The sequence below is a fragment of the Gopherus flavomarginatus genome, chromosome 2 (assembly GCF_025201925.1).
Source record: "Gopherus flavomarginatus isolate rGopFla2 chromosome 2, rGopFla2.mat.asm, whole genome shotgun sequence".
NCBI lineage: Eukaryota > Metazoa > Chordata > Testudines > Testudinidae > Gopherus > Gopherus flavomarginatus.
This window is the reverse complement of record NC_066618.1, coordinates 47524154-47539720: the sequence shown is the minus strand read 5'-3', so window position 1 is coordinate 47539720 and position 15567 is coordinate 47524154. Positions and strand designations below refer to the sequence as shown.

General features: G+C 43.5%; 1 protein-coding gene across 10 annotated transcripts in view; it reads right to left on the bottom strand.

Annotated features, from left to right (window-relative positions):
* The window catches only part of ANKIB1 (ankyrin repeat and IBR domain containing 1), a 168192-nt gene that overhangs the window by 6499 nt on the left and 146126 nt on the right, over positions 1 to 15567 (bottom strand). For 8 of the 10 annotated variants that reach the window (XM_050939502.1, XM_050939505.1, XM_050939506.1 and 5 more), the window contains 4 exons: positions 14451 to 14596; positions 12001 to 12179; positions 10264 to 10315; positions 5657 to 5768 (listed from right to left, as the gene is read on the bottom strand). In XM_050939502.1, coding sequence (XP_050795459.1) covers positions 5657 to 5768; positions 10264 to 10315; positions 12001 to 12179; positions 14451 to 14596 — 489 coding nt within the window. The remainder of the gene's footprint in view (positions 1 to 5656; positions 5769 to 10263; positions 10316 to 12000; positions 12180 to 14450; positions 14597 to 15567) is intronic. The other 2 variants (XM_050939504.1, XM_050939507.1) reach the window with 1 other exon arrangement.

The window sequence follows — 15567 nt, the reverse complement described above, 5'->3', positions numbered from 1 at the left end:
AGAATGCCTGGCATTTCCTGTTCATTCTGGATGCAAATAGGTCTATGTGGGGAAAGCCCCACCTCCGGAAACTCGAATGGAGAACGTCCGGACGGATGGACCATTCGTGAGATAGGAAGGATCTGCTCAGGTGATCTGCGAGGGTGTTCCGTACCCCCGGGAGAAAGGAGGCCACTAGATGTATGGAGTGGGCTATACAGAAGTCCCACAGGCGTATCACTTCCTGACACAGAGGGGAGGACCGGGTCCCGCCCTGCTTGTTGATGTAATACATGGCCGTTGTGTTGTCAGTGAACACCGCAACATAACGGCCGTGTAGATGGCGCTGAAACGCTTGGCATGCCAACCAGACCAGTCTCAGCTCTCGCACATTGATGTGGAGCGTCCCATGGTGACCAAAGGCCTTGGGTGCACAGGAGCCCTAGGTGGGCACCCCAGCCGAGCGAGGACGCGTCCGTTGTTAGGGACATGGAGGGCTGGGGAGGATGAAACGGTAGGCCCGCACACACTCGGGATGACGTCTTCCACCAGTCGAGGGAGCCTAGAACATCCGGCAGAATTGTCAGGATTGTGTCTATGGCGTTCCTGCCCCGGCCGATAGACCGACGCGAGCTAGGTTTGCAGAGGGCGCATGCGCAGTCTTGCATGTCTTGTGACAAAAGTACATGCAGCCATGTGCCCCAGGAGAACAAGGCAAGTATGAGCAGAAGTGGTTGGAAAGCTTTGCAGACTTTCAACAAGGGAGACTATGGCTTGGAACCGGTGCAGGGGTAAACTGGCCGTTGCAAGGTTGGAGTCCAGCATTGCCCCAATAAATTCTATCCTCTGCATAGGCACCAGGGTGGACTTGTCCAAATTGATGATCAAGCCTAGACGCACAAACAGCTCCCTGATGATGGCGACATGGCTGAGCACCTGTGCCTCCGAAGTCCCTCGGATAAGCCAGTCGTCGAGGTAAGGGAAGACATGTATTCGACGACGGCTCAGGGAGGCAGCGACTACCGCCATACACTTCGTGAACACGCGAGGGGCCGAGGAAAGACCAAAGGGAAGGACAGTAAACTGGTAGTGACCCTGATTTACCACAAAGCGCAGATACCTCCTGTGCGGGGGATAAATTGCAATGTGGAAATATGCGTCCTTCATGTCGAGAGCGGCGTACCAATCTCCGGGATCCAGGGAAGGAATGATGGTTCCTAAGGATACCATGCGGAACTTGAACTTTTTGATGAATTTGTTCAGTCCTCGCAGGTCCAGGATGGGCCGGAGGCCCCCTTTTGACTTGGGGATTAAGAAATACCGGGAATAAAACCCCTTGCCCCTTAACTCCTCTGGTACCTCCTCTATAGCTCCGATCAGGAGGAGCTTGCGAACCTCCTGAATGATGAGTTGCTCGTGAGAGGGGTCCCTGAAAAGGGACGAGGAGTCGGGGGGAGAAATAAACTGAAGACGGTATCCAAGCTCCACCGTGCATAGGACCCAACGATCTGAGGTCAGCTGGGACCACGCCGGAAGGAACGGGGAGAGGCAGTTGTAAAAATGAAGAGGATCCAGGGAGGGAATTGGTACACTGCTCTCGGGCGCACCCTCAAAAGTTTGCTTTGGGTCCTGGCAGTGGTTTGGTGGGACCGGAATTGTTGCCCCCTTGAGGTCCAGACTGACGTCTGCGAGTAGTGCGGCCTCGTTGCCGGGCAAGATCCTGTCTTGGCCGAGGCGGGGGGTAAGGGCGCTGAGGTTGGGAGCGGAAGGACCGTCTCTGAGTCTGGGGTGTATGCATTCCCAGCGAACGCATTATAACCCGGTTGTCCTTCAGACTCTGTAGTCTGGGGTCTGTCTTTTGTGAGAATAACCCTTGTCCGTTGAATGGCAAATCTTGGATGGTATATTGTAGCTCAGGCAGTAGGCCGGACGCTTGTAACCAAGATATGCGGCGCATAGCTATGCCATAGGCGACCGTTCTGGCTGCCGAGTCAGCGGCATCTAAGGAGGCTTGCAGTGAGGTCCTCGCGACCCTCTTCCCCTCCTCTAGGAGAGCTGTAAACTCCTGACGGGAGTCCTGGGGAACCAACTCGGTAAACTTGCTGACAGCTTCCCAGGTGTTGTAGCTGTATCAGCTTAAGAGGGCCTGTTGGTTCGCCACGCGGAGCTGAAGGCCTCCTGCAGAGTAGATTTTCTGGCCCAGCAAATCCATGCGCCTGGCCTCCCTAGATTTTGGTGCAGGAGCTTGCTGGCCGTGGCGCTCCCGTTCGTTGACTGACTGGACCACCAACAAGCAGGGGACGGGGTGCACGTAGAGGTGCTCATACCTCTTGGCACCATGTATTTTCGTTCTACTCCCCTGGCTGTGGGTGGGATGGAAGACAGGGACTGCCAGATGGTGTCTGCTCTGGCTTGGATCGATTTGATGAAGGGGAGGAGCCACCCTGGTCGGTGCTTCCGCTGATAATATGCTAACCACCGGGTCCTCCACCTCAGGAACTTCCTCTGCGGGAAGATTTATATTCTGGGCAACACGCTGCAGAAGATCCTGATGTGCTCGGAGATCAACTGGCGGGGGCCCCGATGATGATGTGCCCGCTACCGCCTCATCCGGGGAAGAGGAAGATGATAACCCAGGGATGAGTGGGTCTTGGACTGAAGCCTCGTCCTGGGGGACCTCCATTTCCGGAACATCATGCTGCGCAAGTGGATGTGCAGAGTCTTCCTCCGTACCAGCGGGGGGAGGCCGGCTGACTGTGGCCTCTGGTGCACGGTGCTCCGAGTGGCTGGAGTGTGCTGGGCCCAATGGCTTGCCGTGGGCTTGGTGATAGGCCCAAGGCGTCCAAAAGGACCACTGAGGTGGTCCATGGTCCGGGTGGGCCTGCGCATCTGAACCCCCGTATGAGGCGCTGTCCGTGTGTGAGGAGGCGGATGGGTGACGCGATGGCCAAGGAGGAGCTGACGTTGATTGGGCCAGGTCTCTGCGCCCATATGGGGAACCGTGGCGGTATCTGGAGCGGGACCGGGACCTGCTACCAGCGCGGTGCCGGGAGGTCGACCGGTGCCTTATATCGTCATGCCGGGATCGGCTGCGATAAACACGTCGGTGGCGCGATCTGGACCGGTGCCAAGAGTACCCCGATGGCGACTGGGATCTCGAGCGGTGCCGCGAGTATGACCGGTTCGGTGGAGAACGGTACCGGGACTGCGAGCGGCGCCGGGATCTTGAACGATGTCGAGGCAGAGAGTAATCTCGGGATCTGGAGCGGGACCGACAGTGTTCAGTGGTGCCCGGTGAACGTGATTGCACCATGGTGGGCTTGCCCAGTGATTGAATAACCCGCGCCAGGGGTTGGGGCAATTTGGGCTCTGTCAGAGCGATTAGGTCACGCGCCGCGGAGAAGGTCTCCGGTGTGGAGGGCGCGACGAGCTCAACCACAGCGCGTGCTGGGGAGCTGGTAGGCACCGGACTCAACGGGCTCCTGTGAAGCTGGAATCGACGGTGCAGAGACAAGCGGTGCCACGGCAGATGATGGTGCCGGGCAGTCCGTCTTGGAGATACGCTCCGACAGCGGCGTAGCTGTAGTTGCCGCAGGAGCCTTGTGCTTCTTGCTCCTCGGGGAGAGGGAACGGTGCCAGCTGGAGGATTGGGCTGGTGAAGGGTGGGGACGAGCAGCCTTTATCGGTGCTGGGCGGTCCAGTGCGGAAGAGGCGCTTGGTCCTGGTGCCGGAGTCGTGCCGAGAATGGAGGAGTTAAAGCTGCCTCCATCAAAAGCTGTTTTAGGCGAATGTCCTGTTCTCTCTTTGTCCGGGGCTGGAACGCCCTGCAGATCCGGCACTTGTCCGCAAGGTGGGATTCGCCTAGGCACTTCAAACAGGAGTCGTGCGGATCTCCTATGGGCATCGGCCGATGACAGGTCACACAAGGCTTGAAACCCGGTGAACCAGGCATGGGCCCTGGTACCAGAGGAGGAGAAGGGGCAAGCCCCTGATCCTCTTTAACTATATACACAACTATAAAAACTAACTTTAAACATTAACTAGAACTACAGTAAAAGAACTATATACCCAATATTATACAAGAGAGTGAATTGCTAGGGAGGTGGAGAACAGCTAAGCAGCGCTCCACTTTTCCAACGACCGACACAGGTGGTCAGAAGGAACTGAGGAGTGGATGGGCCGGCAGGGGTATATATCAGGCGCCATACCGGCGCCACTCCAGGGGGTGACCTGCCGGCCCACCGAGTGTTGCTAGGGTAAAAACTCTCCGACGAACATGCACGCGGCACGCGCACACCTAATTGGAATGGATATGAGCAAGCACTCGAAGAAGAACCAGGGTGGATGGGCAGCCCCCCATCAGGCTATCAATCAGCAGTTCAGCTGTCCCTCCCCCCACTGCAATGTGCTGCTCCTGCCTCTCTGCCTTGGAGCTGCTCCCAGAGACTCCGGCTTGCTGTGCAGGGGAGAAGGGAAGGTGTTCCCCCTTCCCCCTGCACCCCACTTACTTCTTCTCCATATAGAGCAGGGAGGGGACATGGAGGGAGAGAGACAGAGCGTGCTTGGGGCAGCAGCTGCTGTTGCAATTTCCTGATCCACTTAAAAAGCCAGTGCACTTAAGAGTGGGTCAGCTTACTTAAAGGGGCAGTGTGCATCTCTCTCTCTCTCCCACACGCAAGGTGTGTGTCTGCCTCTGTCTGCCATGCTGTCTCCCCACCCTCGTGTTCATGCTGCCTTGTGTGAGAGGCTACATTAACATGTTAACCTTGAGGGCTCAGCCGAGTGCTAGTACATCATTTAGCAACAAGGAATTCCCTGAGAAATATCCCACCCTCTTCCACCCTCTAACTTCACCACCTCAACCAAGCTTCACAATCATCATAGCTGTTTGTTTAAAACATATACTGTGTGTATATCTATATAATATAGTTTTTTGGTGAAAAAAATTTCCCTGGAACCTCGCCCCCCCATTTACATTAATTCTTATGGGGAAATTGGATTCGCTTAACATCGTTTCGCTTAAAGTTGCATTTTTCAGGAACATAACTACAACATTAAGCGAGGAGTTACTGTAATAGGATTTACCATTTTCACTTGAAAATTTAGAATGAAATAAAAGTGAGATCACAACTAACTTGATGGCATAAAAAACAAATTACCCTGTAAAAAGCCAAAATGGATAGCAATTTTGCATTTGTTATTTTAAACTGCAGTCTTGGAAATATTTTAATCCACACTTTTATCCCTCCGTGTTTCTCCTGGATATCTCATTGGTCAAAAAACAGTGAATTTATATTATGTTGGGACAGGTGGATACAGGGCTTTTAGAACCCTTCTGTGTCTCTCTGGCCCTTTTATCGGGCATAAAGGAGCTTGGTATGGGGATGAGAGTCTCACCTGATGTATTTACTGCTGAAAATTTCTTCAGAGACAGAAAAGTAAGTTTCCTCTAAGTAAGGGTGGATAGTCTAAGGCTCCTGCAAAGATTCATGGATATGTTCAACTGTACAGGAGTAGTCACACTGAAGCCAACTCACGTGTAAAGTTAAGCAAGTGCAGCACTGAGACCACAATCTTCTTTTAATCGATCTATCTGTAAACTAAGGATCACAGTGGACTCCACTAACAATTTGAGATACATCTATTTTTCCTTTTTTACTCCAAACAAAGAACATACCTAATGTGCTCTCACTAGGGTCTTCGGGGTCTGGAGTATTACTGAGCAGACTGTGCATGTCTCCACGTCGACGCTGTCTATGTCTCCTCCGATACTGAAATTCAGCATATTCCTGCATAAATCAAAGGTTACAAAATACAGGGGAACATGCAATAATATTTTTTCTGCCATAACCAACAGTACATTTTCTATTAAGAAAAATGTGTGATTTTATACATTAATTATAAAATCACCTGTTCCCAGAAAAATAAATTGCAGATTGTCATGCAAGAAATTAAAGGGAAAAAAAAAAAGGACAGCAGGTAATCCTAAATGAACAAAATTATTAACTAGCAAAGAAGCCTATTAGTTGCAGATATCTGAATACTTGCAATCTCCATTTTCAAATAGTTCCAAGTACTGTTAATTTTGTTTACAAGTTTTAATACTAAATTTTAATTATTTTTTAGAAATACAACTGTTTAAATATGAGTCTTCTCTCCTTTTTTGTTTAACATTAGACATTAAGGAACTACCTTCTAAGGTCCCTGATCCAGCAAAACACTTAAATTTGTGCCTGTTTTCCAGGAATAGTAAAGTTATTCATGTGCTTAAAGTACTTTACTGACTTGGGGCCGATATTCGCAGGGCTAAAACAAATCTGTGGTACAAAGTGGCTAGTCTGTGGCCCTCTGGTGCCCCTAGCCTCTGTTTGCCAGAAGTTGGGAATGAGCGTCAGGGAATGGATCACTTGATTACCATCTGTTCTGTTCATTCCCTCTGCGGCACCTGGTATTGGCCAGTGTCGGAAGACAGAATATTGGGCTAGATGGACCTTTGGTCTGACCCAGTATGGTCGTTCTTATGTTCTAAATGGTGTGCATTTTATCCACTGCACAGTGATAAAAAGATGCAGGCCATCGTATCTACTTATTTAACAGTTTTTGACAAGCTGGGTTGGGTGTGAGCATCAGAATAGGGACTGCAAATGTTTCTTAATGTGATTTATTTATTTACAAAATGTACACAAATCTTGTTTTACTTAAACAGAGGTGGCAAAAAACTGCACTTAGGTGTTAACTCCCTTTATCAGAAACTGCAGGTAAGGCATCACAGTCCTGCCCCAAGAAGCAGCTGTCTCCAGCTTCTGTCTCTCTCTAGGATTCACACCAATCTCAAACAAATCTAACTAGTTAAATACACACTATACATATTTCCTCCGGCAGCCCTTGCACTTTACACCTGAGAAACCCCTACTCCAAAGCTTCTCTTGTACTGTGTGGCCTGGAAAAGGTAGCCTAATCATTAAACATCCCTTTGTACACCTGCTCTGCAACATAAAAGAAACTTAGAACCAACAGCCCAGACAGTTATGCATGGCCTCTTCTATGGAGAGTTTCATCCTGGGTGCTTACACATTAACAAATGCAAGCCATAAGCCCTTTCACCACCATAAGATCAATACTGGTAGACTCTTGCTCCCATGTGAAGTTGCACTGATTCAAGTGCAGGATCAGGACCTTAATTACCAAATCTTAACGCCTAACAATTGACTTAGTATCCTTTACACCATATACACCTATTCCTCAGGTAAAGAGTTCCATATTTATTTATAAATACACACACATATAATGGAGATTGTGAATGATCAGAAATGACTCCATAAAGTATTAAGATTTGAAAGTCACTGCAGATATTACATGAAAAATAATTTTCTCTACGGTTGCAATAAGGTCACAGATTTTACTCATGGCCTTTTTAATGATAATTGTTGTTTCTTTAATATATTTGTACATCAGATATATCTCCACTCATACAGATGTAATTTTGTTTCTGATTACTTAGAAAGATTTTATATATTTTAGTACTACAGATTTTAATTTTATTGCACTGAAAAGTAGAAATTTTCATATACTAGCCTAAATATAGTACTTTTTACTGAAAAGATTCAAATTTTCTCTATTGTGGGTAGAATTTTATGGTAACAAGATCTGGTATACACAAATATTTTACTTTGCTAGTGGTAAAAATACATAATTATGCTAAAAAAGTTTGTCTAGTGAATTTAATGGAAAACATACAAACAGGACTCAATTATTTTAGATACAAAATTCCTTTAGCACAGGTGGTTGCAAGAATCTTTGGCAGCTAAGGTACAAAGGATACAATTTAAATCAGACAGTGCCATATTTGGGTAAATTATAACTGTTAATCAACAGTCATCTAAACATGACTGCCATGTTACATATTGTTTAACAGAAGCTTTCCCTTTTCTAATCTGCCTTTTCTCCTACTCTGTTCCTCTTGGGCTGTTGTAACATCACATATAGCGTTCAGTTTCACAAAACACTGAATTATTTAGGAACAAAGGAAGAACTGAAGGAATTGGACAGGAGAAACAAAACTGATTACCCTATAAGAAGCAAGCTGTTTTTTCTAATAGCATATTGCTACCAGCAACAATAGGAAAGGAAATATATAGAAAATAGAGTTTTATAAGACATGGTATTTTTCCAGTGTGTCTGAAAGTGACTGTCTCTTAAAAAAAAAATGCAGAAGTGAGATTTCTCCTTTAACCTCATGCTTTGATTTAAAACCCCTAAATAAATAAATTCAAGTTAAGGAGAGAAAGGAAAACTTGAAAGGAAAATGCACATATTATATGCAGTGCACTTGTTTGACAATCACATAAATGTTCTTCCACCATGTAGAAATGGTGAAATATTGCTTTAAAAAATTGTATTTTGCTTTTTCTAATCCTGTCAGCAGTAGTCCATCCTGCAGAAAGAGTGGTATTATTTATGACACGACTAACATAATATTGTTATCTACGGCTGTCGATTAATCGCAGTTAACTCGTGCAATTAACTCAAAAAATTAATCGTGATTAATTGCACTTTTAAATCACATTGTTAAACAATAGAATACCGATCAAAATTTATTAAGTATTTTGGATGGTCTTCTACATTTTTAAATATATTGATTTCAATTACAACACAGAATACAAAGTGTGCAGTGCTCACTTTATATTATTTTTATGACAAATATTTGCACTGTAAAAATGATAAAGAAATACTGTTTTTCAGTTCACCTCATACAAGTACCATAATGCAATATCTTTATCATGAAAGTGCAACTTACAAATGTAGATTTTTTTGTTGTTACATAACTGCACTCAAAAAACCAAAACAATGTAAAACTTTAGAACCTACAAATCCACTCAGTCCTACTTCTTGTTCAGCCAATCGCTAAGACAAACAAATTTGTTTACATGCACGGGGGACAATGCTGCCTGTTTCTTATTTACAATGTCACCTGAAAGTGAGAACAGCATTTACATGGCACTTCTGTAGCCGGCATTGCAAGGAATTTACATGCCAGATAAGCTAATGTTCATATGCCCCTTCATGCTTTGGCCACCATTCCAAAAGACATGCTTCCATGCTGATATTGCTGACTCAGATGATGAAAATGAATATACATCGCTCTGCACTGCTTTGGATTGTTATCGAGCAGAACCCATCATCGGCAGTCCTCTGGAAGGGTAGTTGAAGCATGTAGGGGCATAGGAATCTTTAGAGCATCTGGCACGTAAATATCTTGCAATGCCAGCTACAACTGGGCCATGCAAACACCTATTGTCACTTTCAGTAATATTGTAAACAAGAAACAGGCAGCATTATCTCCTGCAAATGTAAACAAACTTGTTTGTCTGAGCCATTGGCTGAACAAGACATAGGACGGAGTGGACATGCAGGCTCTAAAATTTTACATTGTTTTATTTTTGAGTGCAGTTATTTTTTGTAGCTAATTCTACATTTTTAAGTTCAACTTTCATGATAAAGAGATTGTACTATGTTATTTGTATTAGGTGAATTGAAAAAACTTTGTTTTTTACTGTGCAAATATTTGCAATAAAAAATAATAATATAAAGTGAGCACTGTATACTTTGTATTCTGTGTGGTAATTGAAAATGTAGAAAACATCCAAAAATATTTAAATAAATTGTATTCTTTAACAGTGTGATTAATCACAATACATTTTTTAATTGCTTGACAAACTAATTGTATCAGAAATTATCTAGTTTCCTTCCTCTTTAATACTACTTTTACATTCAGAATAATATTTGTTTAAAATTTAAACAAAAAATTTAATTCTAAATCTTTTTTTGTTGAATTTTTAAATCAGTAAAGAATGGAAGATAGCGTGCCACTTCATTTAGGTTCTCTGTCAAATCCTGTTGGACTGGTATTGCATTCAAAAGTATATTTTTAATTATACAGATTTTTGAATATTTATTATAAAAATATTGCCACAAATGCAGGCATGTTTGTTCATAGATTCTTGCCTTGCTCTGAGATTGGAAAAAATACAATGCAAAGGGTTGGTCTGATGCCATCCTTAAGAACTGTCTTTTCGTAAGACTCTTTGTTTAGGTACTGCCCAATTACCCATGCATATATTTCCTTCTATTGTGAAGCAAAAAAAATGGAAAGCTTAAACCCAACCTTGCAAACCTTAAAACAATTTGAAACAAAATCTGGAATCTCTCCATGCAAAACAGAATTACACTCTGATTCCTATAATATGCATAGCGACATTAAAAATTTTTTAAAAAATAGTTTACCTCAGGGGATGCAAATCCTAAATATTCCCAATCCCATGTTCCACCAGCAAAGCTATAAATTAAATCAGATACATCATGTAACTTATTAGCAGAATAAAGTACGAACAATGGTTCCCCAGTCTACAATTGTAAACCATCTTTGAGGTGAACTGCTCATCTGGTTAACAACATACATTTATAAAAATGTTTCAGAAGACTGGATAATTAAATTATTTTAAATTCTGGATTTTGGAAATTATTCTCAGCAATTATTTAAATAGTGTTTGGTGAGTGCCAAGTACGTAAGTGGCTATTTTGAAGTACAGGACGTGAAATGAGGTCACAAGTACTCAGCTAGCTATTAACACATCACAAAACTGTGTGTGAATTATACTATAAAAATTCATATTTAGTACACTGACTAAACTGAGCTAGAATCATTACACCCAAATTATGCTTCACTGTCACAATGGCTTGGAGGGTAGAACAACTGTGTGGGTGAGTTTATTTTATAATTATACTTATTAACTATTATTGTAATTTACAACTTGACATATCTTAATGTAATTTAAAAAAAAACAGAAAAAACTACAAGAGAATGATTTTTAGGTTTACATCCTTTCACTAGAAGAAAAGAGAAATGTGGGGATAAAATAGTATACACACCCCAAACCTACCAGTAACTTCTAACAATTAAAATGTAATCTAAACAAAACACTGAGCAGCAAAAATATTGCTTCTCTGAATCAGTTTGATCAATCATATTACTCTACTAAGCTCCTTATTCTGTTAACACGCTGTCTTCAGTTTAACACCTTTCACTTGTCAGCTGACCGGACAGCAACATGTATACAGCAATTTGAGTTGACATCCACAAGAATGAAATGTAAACGCCAATTTAATAAAAAATATAGGACTGAATGAGATTTGGCTTTCTAGCTAAAGGAGGAAATCAATGACTTCCCATACATCTAGTCAGCCTCGGCAGCTTCCTAAACTCCAGGGGAGGATTCCTAGCTAAGTATGGGCTCTATCTGCCATGCTGTTATTGCAAGTTCAGCTGTGTGGAAATAGTTGGCCAAAAAAAACCCCAACTGGTGAAAATCCTGCCTGGTTTTGGGTCTCATTACAAATTTTAGAGTCAGCCAAGATTCCTCATTTTCAGTTCCAAAATGAAAATGAGAGACCCGTGGCAGTTTGATGGAGTTTCACAATCTGAAGTTAAAAGTGAAAGGGTATAATTTCACATAGAATATCAGGGTTGGAAGGGACCTCAGGACGTCATCTAGTCTAACCCTCTGCTCAAAGCAGGACCAATCCCCAGACAGATTTTTGCTCCAGATCCCTAAATGGCTGCCTCAAGGATTGAACTCACAACCCCTGGGTCTAGCAGGATAATGCTCAAACCACTGAGCTATCCGTCCCCCTGTTCCCTATTTAACTAGGCAAAGTGACTCAATGGGCATTGTCTGCCTACATCAAAATCATCACTTGCTCGTGACAACTTCACGCGAACCCGCCGGAGGATTGCCACTGGGACCCACGCCCGAGTGACAAACGGCAGCGGCTCCCCCCCTGTGAATCAAATGAAGGAAGTGTTGGTTGAACCAGTGACCTACAACTACAAAATTCTGTCAGCTCTATTTTGCCTTGATGTGTATGTCAAAGCAAGCACTAGTTTGAGGGGTGGGTTCACAGAGCTTGGTAGCTATAACCTGAACTTTTTTGGTTTGCACTCTCTTTTTATGCCTAAATTACCTGCGTCTTGGAGCTTCTGGTGAGTCTGCAGGGGCAACTCCACGGGCCACAGAGGCCAAAAACTCTTGCCTCTTCTGCTGCACAAGACATGCTGCACGGATTATTTTGTGACGAGGAGTACGAAGATAAGGCCTATTAACTTTCTGAGCAAGGTCTTCCGTGACCATTTCTAAGTCTGTCTGCAACAGAAAATAAACAAAGTGTACTGTGTAATGTTACAACAAAATAAAACCGTTAAATGAACAACTGGCATAACTGCACTGCAAACATGCTATACAATAACTCCTCACTTTACATTGTAGTTATGTTCCTGACAAATGCTACTTTAAGCGAAACAATGTTAAGTGAATCCAAGGGGTGCGGGGGGGATTAGGTTCCAGGAAAAAAATTTTCTCCAGACAAAAGACAATAAAACACACACACATACACACACACAGTTCTAAACAATTTAATACTGTACACAGCAATGACGACTGTGAAGCTTGGTTGAGGTGGTGAAGTCAGAGAGTGGCAGAGGGTGGGATATTTCCCAGGGAATGCCTTATTGCTAAATGATGAACTAACACCCGGCTGAGCCCTCAAGGGTTAACCCATTGTTGTTAATGTAGCCTCACACTATACAAGGCAGCACGAATGGAGGAAGGGGAGACAGCATGGCAGAGAGAGACAGAGACACACGATGTGTGTGAGAGAGAGACAGACACACGTGCATTGCCCCTTTAAGTACACTAACCTTTTTCTAAGTACACTGCCTTTTAAAGTAGATCAGCAAGTTGAGACAGCAGCTGCTGCCAGCAAGCTCCCTCCGTCTTAAGCCCTGTCTCCTGTTGTGTCCCCCGCTCTGTTCAGTGGAGATGGGGTAAAGGAGTAGGGGGCAGAGGAGTGAGGCAACCTGACATTAGCATCCTTCCACCCCTCCCACACAGCAAGTAGGAGGCTCCTGGGAGCAGCTCCAAGGCAGAGGGCAGGAGCAGCACACGGCAGTGGGGGGAGGGACAGCTGAACTGCTGGCAATGGATAGCCTGCTAGGTGGCTGCCGCACAGGGAACTTATGGGAGCGGGGAGCTGATGGTCACCCTGGTTCCAAGCCCCCACCAGCTAGCTCCAACAGGATGCTTTTTTCTGCAAGCAATGGACAAACCAGGCGGCTGCCAAACAACATTATAAGGGAGCACTGCACAACTTTAAACGAGCATGTTCTCTATTTGATTAGCAACGTAACAATGAAACAACATTAACCGGGATGACATTAAGTGAGGAGTTACTGTTCTGAATAATTCAATTTCTTGAAAGATACCATCCTGACAGGATTCTAACTCCTGGGTGTTAGCTCCTTAACAAGAAACTGATGGAACTCCCTCAGCCCTCAAAGAATTTTTACCACTGAGGGCAGAGGTGTGCTAAGAAAATGCCTATCATGCTGACCAATACTGTTTCATTGTTTCCTTGTACTTCCTATGTGTGTTTATCCATCCCGTCTTATTCTTAAATTGTAAGTTCTTTGGAGCAGGTTCCGTGTTTGTACAGTGTCTAGCATAATGGGTCCTGATCCTTAACTAGGGCTCTTAAGTGCTATGGCAATACATATAAATAAATGAAGTTGTGAGGTATAGCAAGTCAAGCCTTCTAGTGCCATTGCATGCCATCCCCTGCTGGGTGTAATAAACACTGCCCTCTGATTCCAATCAGTTCCTCCTTGATGGTCATCAAAGGGGTTGTCTCTTGAGAAAATCATCATTCTGACATAATTTTCATTCACCACATAATTCCCAAACTCTGTGGGGAGATATCTTCGTTAATGTTTATGCCTTGATTCTTTTTTGGGGGGGGACATATTTTTGGTCATGGTTCATCATTTTGTATTGGCTTATCATCCTAGGGAGCTTCACTGCCTGTGCAAATGAAGGGACTGACTAGATCATTTAGAGGGCACTATCTACACCCGGCAGAAAAAGGAGATTTGATGCTCAGTACAGGGCTTGGGCTTGCACTATACCCAAAGCCAGTGCCCTTAGGAATCAAAATTATTTAAGAACTGAGGGAGATCTGCTGGTTTCAGCCTAATCCAGGAATGAGCATCCTGTTCATATATTTTCAGAAAAGCAGAATTACAAGTGTATTTTTTTCATTAAGAATCTGTCTTTAAAGCTGAAATAAAATATATTGCATTATAGACTAAACAATCCTGCTAAGAGTATTCTTCACGCCCTTCCCCCTAATTTGGTTGTAGCCTTAAAACTTTTAAAGAAAGAATTCAAAATCATATAGACCCAACGATGAGTTTAATGCTACAGCAAAATAAACAGTTCATTATACACCGTTCTTTCCACATCTTTGTCATTTTGAACTAAGTTTAAGAATTTTATATAGTCAGAAAACATGCAATATGGATAACTAGTATTACAAGAAAAATTAGTTATGTCACAAAAAACAAAACATACTTATTTTACCTGCATAAGTTCAAATATTTCTCTCTTTGTGCTTTTAGGTTCCAAAAAGAATCCATATGGATAAGAACACTTGAGAATGCGGCGAGTTTTTAAGAGCTCTTGTACTGCGTCTTCAATGAAAGTGGTATCAGGACAGCCTCCTTCAGCTGTACAGTAACACAAGCATTGTAAAAACATTTTCCTGCTGACCTTAGTATTTTTATTATGAGAGTTTCCCCCCAAAAGAAGTACAAGTGTGTGTTAATGTAAGATCAGAAATATTTTCCAAAAATCCACCCATACTGTAAATGGGTAGGTGTGGTTATGGTAAAAAAAAAAAAAAAAAAAAGTATCTATGTATCACTAGCTTCTCTCTGACTCAAGTGATCTATTCCTTCTGTGTATTTAGAGTCTCATATGCTTATTCTACTTCCTAAAAGAAGCCTTTACTACTTTTTATTCACACTAACATTTCAGAATGAGAAAATTACACCATGTAATAGGCCCTATCCATAAAAGGCCTATCCAGAAGGACAGATAAGATTGCTCACTTGGGCCAGCTGGGTAAAACTGCCAGCAGTGACGACCTGACCAGGTCTGAATTTCCACTCTTGCAGGTGGTGACATAGCAGGTCATCTTCATACAGTTTCAGTACAAACTTACGCCCATGATCCTGCAAAGAGCTCCTCTTGCGCAACCCCTGTATACACAGAGAGCTCACTGGAGGATCAAGACTATTTCTTTATTAAGGGTACACTTCTCTACAAAGTAAGAAAATAAACTGATTCAGAACAGATCACATGTAACAAGTTGTGTACTGTGCTGTGCACTCATTGAATCAAATAATCTTTCCTCACCCTAAAGGTGACTGCATTTCAGAAGCAAGTGATTCTTCCTATATAGCATACAGGCTGTAGTTCCTAATGCACCTTGGGATCCTTCAGAGTATAAGTCACTACATAAATGTAAGATACCATTAAAAGTCATAAAAGAAATTCATACTTCACTGTTTCCTCAAGCAATTTTCATTAACATTGTTTTGTCCTTTCTCCCACATATTTTAAATAAATACATGGAATCAGGTGTGGGGGGCCGTTACACATAAATACTGAAAGAGAATTGTAATCTCCTTAACAA